We start from the raw sequence: 15,314 nt of genomic DNA, 5'->3' as shown, positions 1-15,314 counted from the left end.
CCTGAGATCACGACCCCAGCTGAAACCAAGAGTCAGATACTCAACCAACTGCACCACCCAGGTGCCCCATGAATCTTTAAAATTCTAAGATATTTCTTACCATGGGAGGTCGTGCAGTAATTGGTCCAAAAGGTGTGGGCAAATTCATTTTATTCATAAGATGAAGCACCTTAAAGCAGCAAAACATTGAAAATCACATAGTAAAATGATAATTCAACTCACATCTTGTATTTTATGTACTTTAAAACTTTGCAATAACATTCCTGATTTAGTGCAAAGGCTGGCCACTTCTTGCTTTATCCCAGAATAGGGCTATTACCAGCCACTGATATATCTCAGATTACCCTTCCTAAAATGTATGTCAATTCTACAAATACTCATTATTCTCATTATTAAAAATACCATGTTCTTGCAGTAAGTGCTACCAAAATGTTATATATTTCCCCAATTACTGCGGAATTATGAAACAAAAAGTACATTAAAGAAAATATCTATAATTTGTACTTAAAACTATCGTACTACTGTCAATACTTTCAAGCATTTGCTGAGGGATCCACTATGTTTTTTCCTTTAAGAAAGAATCTCCATTAAAGGTATATGCTCAAGTAACAAAAATTACCAGAAGTTATATTTCCCAAATTATCTTATGCTTATTAGTATTAATATTAAACACATTAATAAATTTAAGCCATAGTCTATAAAAACCTTCACTTGAATGTAGTAGTATTTCATTACATTTTGCAATGGACTTAACCGCCACCCACACACATATACTGAATCCTAACCCTCAATGTGATGGTTTCAGGAGGTAGGGTCTTTGGGAAGTAATTAGGTCATAAGGGTAGATGTCCATGAATGAGATTAGTGTTCCTTATAAAAGGGACCCCCAGAGAGCTCGCTCTCCTTTTTTCGCTAGGTGAAGATACAAAGAGAAAATAGCCATTTGCAACCCAGGAGAGGGCCCTTACCAGAACTTAACCCTGCTGGCACCCTAATCTCGGACTTCCAATCTCCAGCACCGTGAGAAATAATTTTCTGTTGTTTATAAGCCACCCAGTCTATGGTACTTAGTTACAGCAGCCCAAACTGAGAAGACACCTTTAAATAACTGTAATATCACTGCCTGTTAGAATTAGTCTGATTAATGCTATTACGAAAAGTATAAAAAGTAGCATGGAAAATAACTTATCAAGTTATTCAAGCATTTATTTTGGGGAAGTTAAGTTTCATTCTACTTACCTGTACATAGAACTTAGGGACACTTGCCAAAGCATTTACTATGTTTGCTAGGATTGTACTTGAAGGTGGTGGGTACATATACTTGAGGCATGAATTCAGAGGAAATGTCAGCCTAAAAAATATATTTAAAATGCTTATCATCTTTTAGTAAGTTTCGTATCAATAATGCATTTTTAGGTAACCTGATGAAGTACATAATTGCTCAAATAATTCAGTACTTTTAGATTCACCTTGTTCCTTATAATCCCAAATAAGTACATTTAAGAAGAAATTTGCTTTGGGGTGCCTGGGTGGCTCAGCTGGTTAAGTGTCTGCCTTTGGCTCAGGTCATGATCTCAGGGTCGTTCTGAATGACTTTTGGGCCAGTGGGCTCCCTGCTTAGCGGCGTCCCCTCCGCCCCGCCCCTCCTCCCTGCTCATGCTCGTGCGTATGCTCTCTTTCAAATAAATAAAATCTTTAAAAAAGAAAAAAAAGGAAATCTATTTTTTGATTGCACTAAAGAAAAATAAGGTATTTCTTACCAGAGCTTATTTTATAGCTCTTAACATTTTAATGGACCCAAATTCAGTGACAAACTCTAATAGCTCAACATGTTTAACCAACATATTGACTTGACACAATCCTTTAAAATCTTTTATTTGTAACACACACACACACACTCAGAAAAACAAAACCAAAAAACAACAAAACACAAACAAAAAACACTAACCCATGGTTTGGTGCAATTCCATTTTCTATGGTTAAACAACCAAGTTCTTTCTTTTCTTTATCATCTTCCACAGGGTCATCAGATCTACAAAATACAGAATCAAAGTTGATCTTATTTTTAGAAATAGAGTAAAAAATTGAGGGTTTGTTAAAACTCAGACTGCTGGGCCTTATATTCCCCTTCCCAACCCCCAAATTTCAAATTCAGTAGGATTAGGGTAGGGCCCAAGAATCTGTATTCCAATCAAGATCCTAGATGATGCCACTGGCCCAAGGACTACTCTGAGAACCACTAGTGTAAGGCAAATTTGTAAAGGTTTTATAACTACAAAGAGTTACTGCTGGGAACCAAATACCAGTCTTTGATTTCAAAGGCCATGCCTATCCACGGCACCCTGCTATCTGTAATACAACAAGGATTTTTATACTAGTTATGTTCCTCCACTTAAAGCTGATGCTTTTCACCCCACCCTCTTCCCACTTCACACTGATTAGTTCTCAATATTAAATCAACACTCAGATTCCTAATGCACAATAAGAACAAAAATAAATGTACTGGATTCAAGAGACATGTATCATTTATTATGTCAAATTATTTGCTAGTCTGAAAACAACCCAACAGCAATACAATTGATTAAAAAACACTTCAAAATGTTAGGAAAACCTAACGATCTACATACCTTTTCTTTTTTTCAGGGTCTGAAGGGGGACACGGGGAATGAACTCGATCTTGCTCTTTTGCAAATTCAACAACTAAAGTATGACCTAAAAGTTTCAGCTGATGTAGTCTTGTCAATGCCTTCAGTTGGAAAAACAAGAGTAGAATATTTGATAATTGCATCAAAAGTTGTTTATTAGAGAACATCTCCAAATAGTTTATACATGATCTTTGTGAATGCTGCTAATATTTCCCTGGCTATTTCTTACCCATTTCCAATCTCAGGGTGCTTAGTCTTTGTCATTTATTAAGAGACTGCTTCCTATCACTTAGTAAAACCAAAATCTCATTAAATCCAAATCTCCTTATACCTAGGCAGCTGAAAATGGTTAGAAAACAAACATAATCAGCCTTGACTCACTTTAAACTCATGACCACAACCGCCAATCTCGGGGTGAAACTTGATGCCATACTTATCACATTTTTAGTTCATTTTTTCTACTAATCTCTAAGACACTATTTTGTACTTTCTCCTTGCTCCTCAACCTCACAACATTCCTTTCCCATTCTTTTAGGCTAGGACTTTGCTTCCTACTTTGGGAAAACCGAAACAACCAGATGAGAACTTCAAATTCCCACCATAACTCCTATCTACCAGCTAATGAATCAATGCTATAAGGTATTAATTACCCATGTTTTTATTTAAATCCAGTTACTTGACTTGTATACTAAATCCCACCCTCTCATCTACTCAACAGTCTCTCTTCTACTCTGTATGGGGAGTGTCCTTAACTACACTGCTAATTTTCTGTCCTGTACTGAATCATCCATATTAGCACACAAATATACTTCTACTTCTCCCATCCTAATTTGTTCTTAATTCATCTATTAATCCCACTTTACTCCCCTCCCCCCCCCTTTAATTACAGCTGCAGTAAAACTCCTTAAGAATTATTTATCTAAGCCAGGGTGCCTGGGTGGCTAAGTCTATTAAGCAGCTGCCTTTGGCTCAGGTCATGATCCCAGGGTCCTGGGATCGAGCCACGCCCTGGGCTCCCTGCTAGATGGGAGCCTGCTTCTCCCTCTCCACTGCTTGTGCTCTCCTGCATGCGCGCGCGCTCTCTCTCTCAAATAAATAAAATATAAAAAAAAAAAAATTATCTAAGCCCTTTACCTACAACTCCTCTCCTCCCATCCAGTCTCCAACTCAAAGACAACAAATTCTGTACTGCCAAGCCAATGGTCTACTTTAAGTCTTCATTTTATTGCATTTAACACAGTTGATCACTCCCTCCTTGATACATGTTCTTCACTTGATGTTGAAACATCATACTTAAAAAAAAAAAAAAAAATCCTACTCTCCCGTAGTTTTCTTCCTAGCTCACTGGTTTCTACTCCTTAATCTCTTGGCTTGTGCCTTTTCAACTCAAAATGTTGGCATACTCCAGAGTTTTATTATTGGTCCTCTTTCTAGCTACTATCTTAGTGATCTAATCACCATCCTAAATTTAAATTCCATCGCTATGCTAATAATTCCCCAATTTATAACCTCAGCCCAAGCCTGTTCCGAAGTCCAAGAAAACATATCCAAACTACGAGACAACTCTCCTTAAGTGTCTAACAAATATCTCAAAATTGACACTTCAGAAATTGAACCACTGATATTCTATCCTCATCCCCACAAATGTTTTCTATGTGGAGCCTTTCACATTTCAGTTGATGATAACCCCATTTTTCCACTTACTCATATCAAAAATATTGGAATCATCTGTAAGACTTCTTACCCACGTTACATATCCAAGCCATCAAGAAATTTTGTTTGCTTCTACGTTCAAAATATATCCTGAATCTAACCACTTCTTACCGCCTTGGTCCGAACAGCTATCATCTTGAGCTAAATTACCACCATAACCTGTTTACAGATTTCCCTGTTTTACTCTTCCTGCCTCCCATTTTAAAGATATAAGTTAGATTATGTTACTGCTTTGCTCAAAATACTCCAACAGCTCCCCATTTTACTCAGAGTAAAATCCAGGATCTTTAGAGTATCTACATGATATGGCATCTAGTTCTTCTCTAACCTTAAATTCTAATTACATCCCCCTCATTCTGTCTGCTTCAGCCACTCTAGTTTACTTGAACATGACAGGCATTCTCCTACACTAATGCCTTTTCCAGCCATTACTCTGACTGGAATGTACCTTCCCCAGATATTCCCTTAGCTAATTCACCTCCTTCAAATTATTACTCAAATATGACCCTAATCATCTTAACTGCAACCATCCCCATCTCGCACTCTTGATCGTATTGCTTTTTTTCCTTTTTATTCCATAGCATTTATCATTTTCTAAAATATTAATTAAGTTTATTATTTACAATCTGCCTCCCCTTTTGAGAATATGAGCCCCAATGAGGACATTAAGTCTTTATTTCCTTATTTTTTTATTCTTATTTTTTTTAAAGATTTTATTTATTTGAGAGAGAGAATGAGATAGAGAGAGCACATGAGACGGGGGAGGGTCAGAGGGAGAAGCAGACTCCCTGCTGAGCAGGGAGCCCGATGCGGGACTCGATCCCGGGACTCCAGGATCATGACCTGAGCCGAAGGCAGTCGCTTAACCAACTGAGCCACCCAGGCGCCTCTCCTTATTTTTTTTTTTTAAAGATTTTTTATTTACTTGACAGAGACAGACACAGCAAGAGAGGAAACACAAGCAAGCGGAGTGGGAGAGGGAGAAGCAAGCTTCCTGCTGAGCAGGGAGCCCGATGTGGGACTCGATCCCAGGACCTGAGCCGAAGGCAGACACTTAATGACTGAGCCACCCAGTCGCCCTATTTCTTTTTTTTTTTTTGTAAATATTTTATTCACTGATTTATCCCAAGACTAAAGCAGCATCTACCACATTGTAAGCATGAAATATTTTTGAACAAATAGACCTGTAATCCTTAATTAGGACTACAATTTTATTTTACCATCTTTATGCATCCTTGACTCTTTCATTTTCAAATGTTTTCAATAATTTTCAAGTCCCTAAATCAATTCTAAACCTCTTCATTATCAGTGAACCTTTGATTGTCTGAAATGCAGGGCATCTAAGCTCAATTGCTTCAACTTTCTTCTTGGCAAAATGGGTATCACACCTATTCTCGTCAAGGATATACAGTTGTTCACTTTTAATGTTAACTAATTTCCCCATCTCGCTCAGCTACTTACTCTATTCTTAAACATTTCTCTACCCTTGTTTTTTAAAAATCTATCAGTCATGTACACTGTAGGCTAAAAGCCATACCGATGCTATTATCTTCTCATTCCTTCTCTACTACAAATGTTTCCCAAAGACACTGACTGGCTCCACATCCTCATCTCTAAGTTAATCTTGACCATAAAACAATGCAGGTTTCATTACCATATTTTATTTATAATACCTTACGCCATATTTACAAGAACCTTTTCTGAGAAAAAAAAATCCTATACATTAAAAAATACATATAATGTGAAGTCTTCTATAATCCCACCTGACAGAATGACATTTATTAACAATTTGGTGTACAGCTTTGCCACATTTTTTTCCCTATGCATAAACATATGTACTACTGGATTTCCAAAAATCCAACGTTACATCTCATACCTAATGTCTGCCAACTTTATTCATGTACTCTATCTAGGCCACATTCCTTACTAATATATATTCATTTTACCTCATTCTTTGACAGTAGTCCAGCCTACCAATATACTATAAGGTGTCCTTTCCTCCTATTGATGAGAATTTGGGTGATTTCTATTGTTTCATAATAAAAAAACCCTTTACTGATTAAGACTATTCATTCCTCATTTTGTGTCATCACAGGATCTCATCTTCTTAAAACTTTCTTCTCTTTGCAACAAAGAAAGATAATTTCTTTTCTAGTTCTACTTCCTTTTTAACTTCTCCCTCCCATTCTCCTTTCCTGGCTTGTACTTTCCTTTGGGCAACCATATCCATTCACCTGATTCAAGAAACTCCATTTTTGACCCTGTCTTAGCTCTAGAGCCATATTTTTAACTATATTAAAAATATTTCCGGGGCACCTGGGTGGCTCAGTTGGTTAAGCGCTTGACTTCGGCTCAGGTCATGATCTCAGGGTACTGGGATCAAGTCCCGGATAGGGCTCCCCGCCCAGCAGGGAATCTGCTTCTCCCTCCTCCTGCCCCTCCCCCTGCTCGTGCTCTGTCTCTCTCTCAAATAAATTAAAAATCTTAAAAAAATTTCCATAGAAGTAGCTCAACAACTCTTCAAGTTAATAGGTAACAGTGGGAATTCACTACCTACCGTTGCAAACATCCTCTGAATCCTGCCCTTAATGTCATCTAATGTAATAACCCAATACTGCAGTCCAAAAATCCCCAAATTTCTTTCTTTCTTAACCTCTATATCTATAGGGATCACAAGATCTACAAACTCAATCTTTATTGAGTATATACCTACTTTTTCCTTTGTTTTTTTTCTAGACTTATTTGGATCCTTTATCTTGCGTTGGCCATTATAACATTTCTCTTGTCTTGACTTTCCACTTGGTCTTCTTACCACTAATCTTTTCCGCATCTAATCCATTACATGAACACTACCAGATCTTTCACAGACCTGACCATATTATTGCGCAGCTCAAAAGTAATCATGCCAGAAGTAGTATCTACTGAACAAAATTCAATCCCTCCCTCCCACCCAAATTTAGACTCAACCTATTTTCCAAGTCCTATTTCCAACTTAACCTTTAGTTTTTGCTCTACCTACAACTTTCTATGGCCCACAGCTTCACTTAGTGTTCTCCCAACCTGAAATGCCCATGTCCCTTTGTTTACTTCTCAAAACCCAAGTAATTATTAAGGGTCTACCTCAAAGGTCACCTCCTTCGTGAATGCATCTCTAGGATTTGTTTTTTAATATATGTATTTTCCCTCTAATACTTAAAATATCTTATTTTGCCATAGTGAGCGTTATCAGTCTTTGCATTCTTTACAACTTATTTTTAATCACATATAAATTACAATTTTAATTTGCTTTCCAGTTAACCTATTCTTTTTTTTTTTTTTAAAGATTTTTTATTTTTTATTAGAGAGAGAGAGTACAAGTGGGGGAGCGGCACACAGAGGTAGAGGGAGGAGCAGGCCCCCAGCTCAGCAGAGAGCCCGATGTGGGGCTCGATCCCAGGACCCCAGGATCATGACCTGAGCCAAAGGCAGACGCTTAACCATCTGAGCCACCCAGGCGCCCCTCCAGTTAATCTATTCTTATGCCCAAATACCTAAACTTTGGGGAAGATTTGCCAACTGATAAACCAAATGCAGTCTGTGGGGTAAACTCTTGAAACACAGGTGCTTTTGTTTTTGAAAACGGTAGTTCAACATTATGTTCCACTTTTGAACAAAGATTAGTTAATAGGAAATTGCTGATAACTTTCATAGTTAAAAAAAGTCATACCTTTATAGCTGCTTTTTCATTAGGGAAAGTAGCAAAAGCTGTATGTTTCTGAAAAAGAATTAAGGTACAAATTATTTCTAATACAATTTCAGTTTTTCATAAGAAATCTGACTTTACCAGCTGACAGTTATTTCACAAATTAATAAAGTCATGGAAAAGGATGGAAAATCAAGATCACTGTAACTGTTTATTAATTTCAGCACTGTAGTTCTGAATCTTTTTTGGATCAGAGCTCCTTGAGATGACAGCTATGTAGCCTTTTATATAAAGGTGTACACACATATACACCATGTTTTACATACACTTTCAAATAGTTCAACAGACCAGAAGTTTAAAACCCCTACTCTACTAAAGGACAACCCTTAAAGTATCTTCAGTTTATAATATATCTAAAAATCTTAAACTTCCCTCTATACAGCCAAATACAAAGTTTAAAAATGTTTACCAACCAAAAATCATTTCTCAAGTGCATGGTTCCTTTGTGCTTTATCCTTGTAATAAGGGTTCAATGGGAGAAGTCTATTTTAAAATATAAACTGTAAGTTTAAAAACCATCAGAAAAAAATAAACAGTAAATGAATCATTACCACGGATAATGTTATCAGTTCTTAACAGTGCTTATTAAAGCTTTTACAAGTTGCTTGAGTATTTATGTAACACATTCTAACTTTGTCTAATCTGATGATCCAAGATGACCTAATTAAGAGTCCTTAAACCACACAGAGTATTTGTATTTGCTGGTATAGGTGACACTTTGATCAAAATTGGTCAGTCTTCTCAGTACTTCTCAACCCTGGTTGCATATTAGAATCACGTGAGGAGACTAAAACCACTGATATATGGCCGAATCACAGACCATCTTGCAGAAACTTAACATCACCATTACTATTTTAACAGAGAGAAATCCATCTAAAACAAAAGCAAATGAAATAATTGGGTAAATTCTTGTGTAGAAACGTTTTTCTCCTGTGTAGAAACCTTTAATAGTCTTAAAAATATTATTCCAACTGATTCCGTCAGAAAAATTTTTATTAAGAGTTTTTTTCCTAAAAAATCGGGTAGAAATTCTGTAACTGGTTTACTGAAGTTACTACTGTACTTTCTCCTCTGTTTTAATGAATGTCTTAACAGTGGCTTATAAATAACCCAACATTTTTAAAAAGTCCTTTGTACTTCATATCTGCGAGTACTCTAACTCTAAAAGAAATGCTCTCAAATTCCGAGGAGTTTTGAGATTCTCAAGATAGGTCAGAAAAACGGATGTAAGCTATTTTCCATTCTTCTGCCTTGACTTTCTCACTGCTCTTTTCGACAGCGCTGTGACATTTAAAAAGCTCAAGACATTTAGAACTTCACTTGGTACGCAAAACATTTTGACCTAAGAGAGAGAAGACAGGGAAGACCCCACTACAAGAGCGCATTTTCCCACCCTCTTCTACTTCCTTCTGTCAAAGCTTCCCCCACCCTGAGTCTACCCAAGGGCCTTCCCTGGCGGCTTCGGACGGGCGCGCCCTTACCAGTCGTCCCTTATCTGACAGGACGCGCACCGACTGCGCCCCGAAATATTTCAGCAAGTCCTCTTTCTCTTCGGCGGTCAGCTCGGCTGGCAGGTGCCTCACTAGAAGGGTTCGGTCGCCCCGCGGCGGGGAGAGCGAGGCAGAGCTCTGGCATCCTCTTGACATCGGCGGTAGTGGCTGCTCAGGGGCCGCCATTTCCCTTGGAGAAACCGCAACAGGGAAGGCGAAAAACGAGCACGCAGTGAAAACGCGCTAATCAACAGAAGCTGAAGATAAACGAGTATTTTTCCGCCTCGCGCTAAGGATTCTGGAAACAAGGAAGGACCGCGATAGAGGGTCACCTTCTCGCGAGATTTGCGCCTGGGACGGCGGAGTCTTATTCAGAGACCGGCTCCTCGAACTGAAGGACTAGGTTCCACGGCGGTGGGAGAGCAAAGTGATTTTTAAATTCCGGGCAGCTGCTGAAGGTATTAAAAACAAAAAATTTCCATGGAGAAGCGCGAGGATTTAAAAAGTTGTCAAAGAAGGAATAAGGGGCCTCAGCCGCGTGAAGGAAAAGGCCATAAACCCAAGGACAGAAGAAACCACTGCTGCGCGTGTGCGAGCCGGGAGCGAGTCTGGGCGTGGCCGCGCGGTCTGGAGCTCAGCTCACTAGGTTCCTGTTACCCGGCCAATTGCGGAAGCGCATTTGACTGGCTGTCTGGGAAGGAGGACTTGGTGTGGGATTAACTAACCGGTGTGTGCTTACAGTCTTGGGATGGTGAAACCGAAAGATAGGAAATTCTTCGACTCAGTAAGGTGCACGTAGGTGGGAGAACTTAGTTTAAGGAACAAAAAGTTAAGAAATGTGTTTTGTTTTCTTGAATCGTGCATATAGCAGTCTAATAGGCTCTGGCCAGTGTTCATTTCACGGAATTGGCGGCCTCTAAGGAGATAAACCCTAATGAATATGAATAATTATATAGATAAATCGATCGATAGATAGATCTTCATATATTTAATTCTAATAACGACCCTAAGGGGTATACTCTTTCCCATTTTACCTTTAAGGACATTGATGTAAAATGAAGTATAAGTCACACAGCTAGTAAATGACAAAGCTGAGATTCCACCCTGCTAGTGTAACTGGGCATTATACTTTAATCCACTATCCTGTCTAGTTTCTGAATGGAGTTAAGGCAGAGATCATCCCAAGAAGTGAATCAGAAATGTCTCCCTCACTCCATACAGTGAGGGCCTTAAGGATTCTAGAGAGAGGTATTCTCTACAGTCTGCTACATTGTGCACAGGGGCTGGAGACCTAAGGACCCTCTGCCTGCTCTTTATTTGCTACTTAATTAGGTGTTTAAAATATAACAGTAAACAATACAGCAAACTTTTGCTTTCATGCAGCATTGTTTGAGAAGCAGGGGAGGGACAGACTTCAATAAAAACTAGAAAAAGCATGGGAAAACGCGAAAATGTCAGTTAGGAGGAGCCAGACCTTGATGGCCCAGTATGTTTGTTTGGAGTCTTGTTTATCCCGAGAGTAATTGGAAACTGACAGATTTTTCTAGTAGGGGTGTGTGTGTGTGTGTAATGATTAAATTTTGGATATGAAAATTTATCTTTGGTTGCAGTGTAAAAAATATAGTAGAAGCCAGAAGACAGTTGGGCTACTACAATACCCAGGTAAAAAAAACAAAACATTGCTTGAAATAGTTTGGTAACAGTGGATACAGAGAGAAGAATCTGGAACTGAAATATATTTGGGAAGTAGAATTGATAGAGTTGTAGATGAAGAAAAGTAGTTAAGGATAGTTCTGGGTTTTCATCTTGAGCCCCAAACTGTTCACCATCTAGGTGGATGGTGATGATGTCATGTTTTGAGCATGAGAACAGGGACTAAAGTGTAGCTAGATTAGGGACTGCAGGGAAGGGTGGAAAAGGGAGGAACACATATTAAATTTAAGGTACCTAGTCAATATCCATGTTTCAAGTAGGCAATTGGATGTAAATTTAGTATTCTAGAGAAATATCGACACAAGATGCACATACAGCATCAACACATATAATATTTACCAAGGGATGAGAGATAGTGTAGGCAGGAAGAGAGAGGCCCAGTATTGATCTATGGGGCATGTCAATGTTGGGAAATGGAGGAGAGAGGAAGAACAAGATAATAATCCTTTCTCTCTTGGCACTTACATTCTAGTAGTAAAGATAGACCATAACATGTAGATAAGTAAGTTCCTTTGGAGAGTAATATGTGCTTTTGGGGGAAAAAATAGAGACAGGGTAGAGGGATAAACTGTGATTGGAGAAGGCATGCTACTTTAAACACTATCCTTTGTAGGCTTTTGTCCGTGTCTTTCACCATTATCATCTTACTAATGATATCATCATATCTTATCCTTCTCTTGTCAATAGCTCAGGCAGATCTCATAATTTCTTAGTCACTTTCAGTTAATAGTCCCAGCGGACTCAAAATGTCAACTCTAAATTATATTCAGGCCTCACTTTTTACCCTCGTCTCATATCAGCCTTCACCTAAGAGATAGGAGGAAGATATAATTTGCTTTCATCTCTCCCACGTTTGAGTAGGAGTGGGTGTGGTCTGCTCTGTGTTGCACGTTTCTCATTTTCTTTTCTTGGATTACCACAGAGGTTCCCAAACTTTCTCAGCTCATGGTGCTTTTATTGTCTCAATAGTTTTTTTTAACAGCATCCCTTGGTGCCTCCTCACTTCCTGTTCCACCCTGATTTTACACAGCAACAGGAAAAAACCCAGGTTTGCAAAGATTTTTAAATTCAAAAATATTTCAAGCTGGTAATTCATGTAGTGTCCGACAGATTTTGATTATTGCCGTTTCCCTCAAATATTGAAAATATTCCATAACAGGGGCATCTGGCTGGCTCAGTCTTGCTCTTGGGGTCATAAGTTCAAGCCCCACGTTGGGTGTGGGGATTACTTTAAAAATAAATAAATAAAAGTTAAAAATAAAATATTCCATAGCACCTCTGTGATGTAGTTGGTGCACCTGGAACACCTCAGCACACAGTTTGAGAACTGTGGCTCTAACTACTTTTTGGTTTTGATTTTCTTCATTGCAAGGTAGGAGGAGGAAAGTTAGAGGTGGGGAGTATCTTACTTCATTGACCAAATGTTGGTTCTTTATCTCACTCTGATTCTCTCTGGTCCATGTTGATGGACGTTCATATTCATCAATTCCCCCTCTATCACTGAGTACCTTTTCAGGCAAGAGTAGCTTCCCCCTCCCCTTTGGTCTTTGGTTTACATCTCCAGTTTACCTCACTTAGCCATGTGTCTATTTGGGCATTCCTTTCAATTTCCAGACTTCCTATTTTTTCTCATGAAGCCTGGAGAACTCCTGGGGCCTATTTTAGTATTTCTGGAAGGCCTTGGAGAACCTGAGAAAAGAATTTGCTCCTTTTTTTTTTCTGTTTTTTTTTTTGGTTTTTTTGTTTGTTTTTTTACTTAAGATACAATTGACATAGAACATTATATTAGTTTCAGGTATACAACATAATAATATGTTTGTATACATTACAAAATGTTCACCACAATAAGTCTAGTTTACATCCATCATCTTACACAGTTTCAATTTTTTTCATGTGATGAGAACTTTTGAGATCTACACTCTTAGCAACTTTCAAATATGTAATACAGTACTAATAACTATAGTCACCATGCTGTACATTACATCCCCAGGATTTATTTATTTTATTACTCAAAGTTTATATCTTTTGACTCCCTTCACCAGTTTCTCCATCTTCCATTCTTCCTCTGGCAACCACCAGTCTATTCTTTGTATCTATGAGCTGGGTTTTGTTTTGAGTCCCCATGTAAGTGAGATCAGATGGCATTTATCTTTGTCTGACTTATTTCACTGAGCAAAATGCCCTTGAGATCCATCCATTTTGCCACAATGGCATGATTTCCTTCATTTTTATTTCTGAAAAATATTTCAAAATATTTCATTATATATCATATATTCTTTATCCATTCATTCATTCATTCATTCAGGAATACATAGGTTGGGTGCCTGGGTGGCTCAGTTGGTTAAGCGACTGCCTTCGGCTCAGGTCATGATCCTGGAGTCCCTGGATCGAGTCCCACATCGGGCTCCTTGCTCAGCAGGGGGTCTGCTTCTCCCTCTGACCCTCCCCCCTCTCATGTGCTCTCTCTCTCTCTCTCTCTCAAATAAATAAATAAAATCTTTAAAAAAAAAAAAAAGGAATACATAGGTTGTTTAGTCTATATCTTGGCTACTGTAAATAATGCTGCAGTGGAGGTGGGGGTACATGTATCTTTTTGAGTTAGTTTTCTTCAGCTAAGTACCCAGAAGTGGAATTACTGGATCATATGGTAGTTCTATCTTTAATTTTTTGAGGAGCCCCCATACTGTTTTCCATAGTGGCCAACAGTGCACAGGGGTTCCCTTTTCTTCACGTCCTTGCCAACAATTTCTCTTCTTTCTTTCTTTCTTTTTCTTTCTTTCTTTCTTTCTTTCTTTCTTTCTTTCTTTCTTTCTTTCTTTCATTCTTTCTTTCTATGATAACCATTCTAAAAGGTGTGAATTGATGTATCATTGTGGTTTTGATTTGCATTTCCCTGCCGATTAGTGATGTTGAGCATCTTTTTGTGTATCTGTTAGCCGTCAGTATTTCTTCTTTGGAAAAATGTCTAGTTAGATTTTCTGTTCATTTTTAATTGAATTGTTAGTGTATATTTTTTTGCTATTCAGTTCTATGAATTATTTTCCTAATTTTTTGCTAAAAGCATTCTTTTCCTTTGCAGCCAAAGTTCTAGAGAGATTATGTGGGAAGCAAAGACAAAAGAAACATTAAATTTCCTTACTACTTCACAGCCAGCCCATTAACAAGTCCTTGAAACAGGCTGACATTCCTCTAGGAACTCAGCTGCCTCGATGTTAATACTTTGCTAAGGTCAAAAGGTAATCTTAGCCCAAACCCCAGAATACTATAAATCTACTTTAACATATAAAAATACTTTTGGCGGGGAACCTAGGTGGCTCAATTGGATAAACATCTACCTTAGGCCCAAGTCATGATCTCAGAGTCCTGGGATTGAGCCCTGTATTGGGCTCCCCGCTCAGCCTCCTGCTCATGTGATGTCACTCTCTCTCTCTCAAATAAGTAAAAAAATATATATATTAAAAAAAAAGTACCTTTGCAAACTTCCTTTATCTCTACCTCCCAAGATATATGTTAGCAGTCATCCCCTAAGCATATGACCCACAGATATAAATATGAAGGGTCTCATTACTAAGGTTTTATTAGACAATAATAAATAACCTTTTCTAACAATAGCTAGTCCCCTCAAAGTTCCTGGAAACCTTGCTTCCAAAATTCCTAGGAGACTCGCTATCCCTAACCACCTCCCAACTTGAAAGTATATACTCAGCCACTCCTCATGACCCCAATGCAGCTCTTTCTGCCCACAGGTCTTGTCTCTGTGCTTTAAGAAAACCCCCTTATTGCACCAAAGACATCTCAAGAATTATTTCTTGGCTGTTGGCTCCAAAACTCAACATCTTTCCTATATCAAGAGACGTAAGTTATCCTTATTTTTTTACCTTGTACTCCAAAATGTACTTCTGTCTGGCTCCTGATCCCATCGGTCCATAAAGTAATTCTTGCTAGGGTGAACAGTTACTCCAAGTTGCTAAATCCAATAGACGTTTTCAGTTCTCATTTTAACTTTTCAGC

General features: G+C 38.3%; 1 protein-coding gene and 1 long non-coding RNA gene across 16 annotated transcripts in view; one reads left to right on the top strand and one right to left on the bottom strand.

The window, feature by feature from the left end:
- RNPC3 (RNA binding region (RNP1, RRM) containing 3) overlaps positions 1 to 9,776 on the bottom strand; it is a 39,174-nt gene extending 29,398 nt beyond the window's left edge. For all 13 annotated transcript variants that reach the window (XR_014144053.1, XR_014144055.1, XR_014144056.1 and 10 more), the window contains exons 1-6: positions 9,582 to 9,776; positions 8,065 to 8,112; positions 2,628 to 2,746; positions 1,949 to 2,032; positions 1,240 to 1,351; positions 101 to 169 (exon numbers count right to left, since the gene is read on the bottom strand). Coding sequence is in view for 4 of the 13 variants with exons in the window: in XM_081815565.1 (XP_081671691.1) it covers positions 101 to 169; positions 1,240 to 1,351; positions 1,949 to 2,032; positions 2,628 to 2,746; positions 8,065 to 8,112; positions 9,582 to 9,776 (627 nt within the window). In the remaining 9 variants the exon portion in view is untranslated. The remainder of the gene's footprint in view (positions 1 to 100; positions 170 to 1,239; positions 1,352 to 1,948; positions 2,033 to 2,627; positions 2,747 to 8,064; positions 8,113 to 9,581) is intronic.
- A 157-nt stretch (positions 9,777 to 9,933) lies between these two features.
- LOC115944115 (uncharacterized) overlaps positions 9,934 to 15,314 on the top strand; it is a 220,138-nt gene continuing 214,757 nt past the window's right edge. For all 3 annotated transcript variants that reach the window (XR_014144060.1, XR_014144059.1, XR_014144061.1), the window contains exon 1: positions 9,934 to 10,048. This is a non-coding gene — a long non-coding RNA (uncharacterized LOC115944115). The remainder of the gene's footprint in view (positions 10,049 to 15,314) is intronic.

Source organism: Leptonychotes weddellii, chromosome 4, assembly GCF_054177405.1.
Source record: "Leptonychotes weddellii isolate Sample4059 chromosome 4, ASM5417740v2, whole genome shotgun sequence".
Taxonomy (NCBI): Eukaryota; Metazoa; Chordata; class Mammalia; order Carnivora; family Phocidae; genus Leptonychotes; species Leptonychotes weddellii.
Note: the sequence above shows the minus strand (reverse complement) of the source record. Positions and strands in the feature narration are given on the sequence as shown.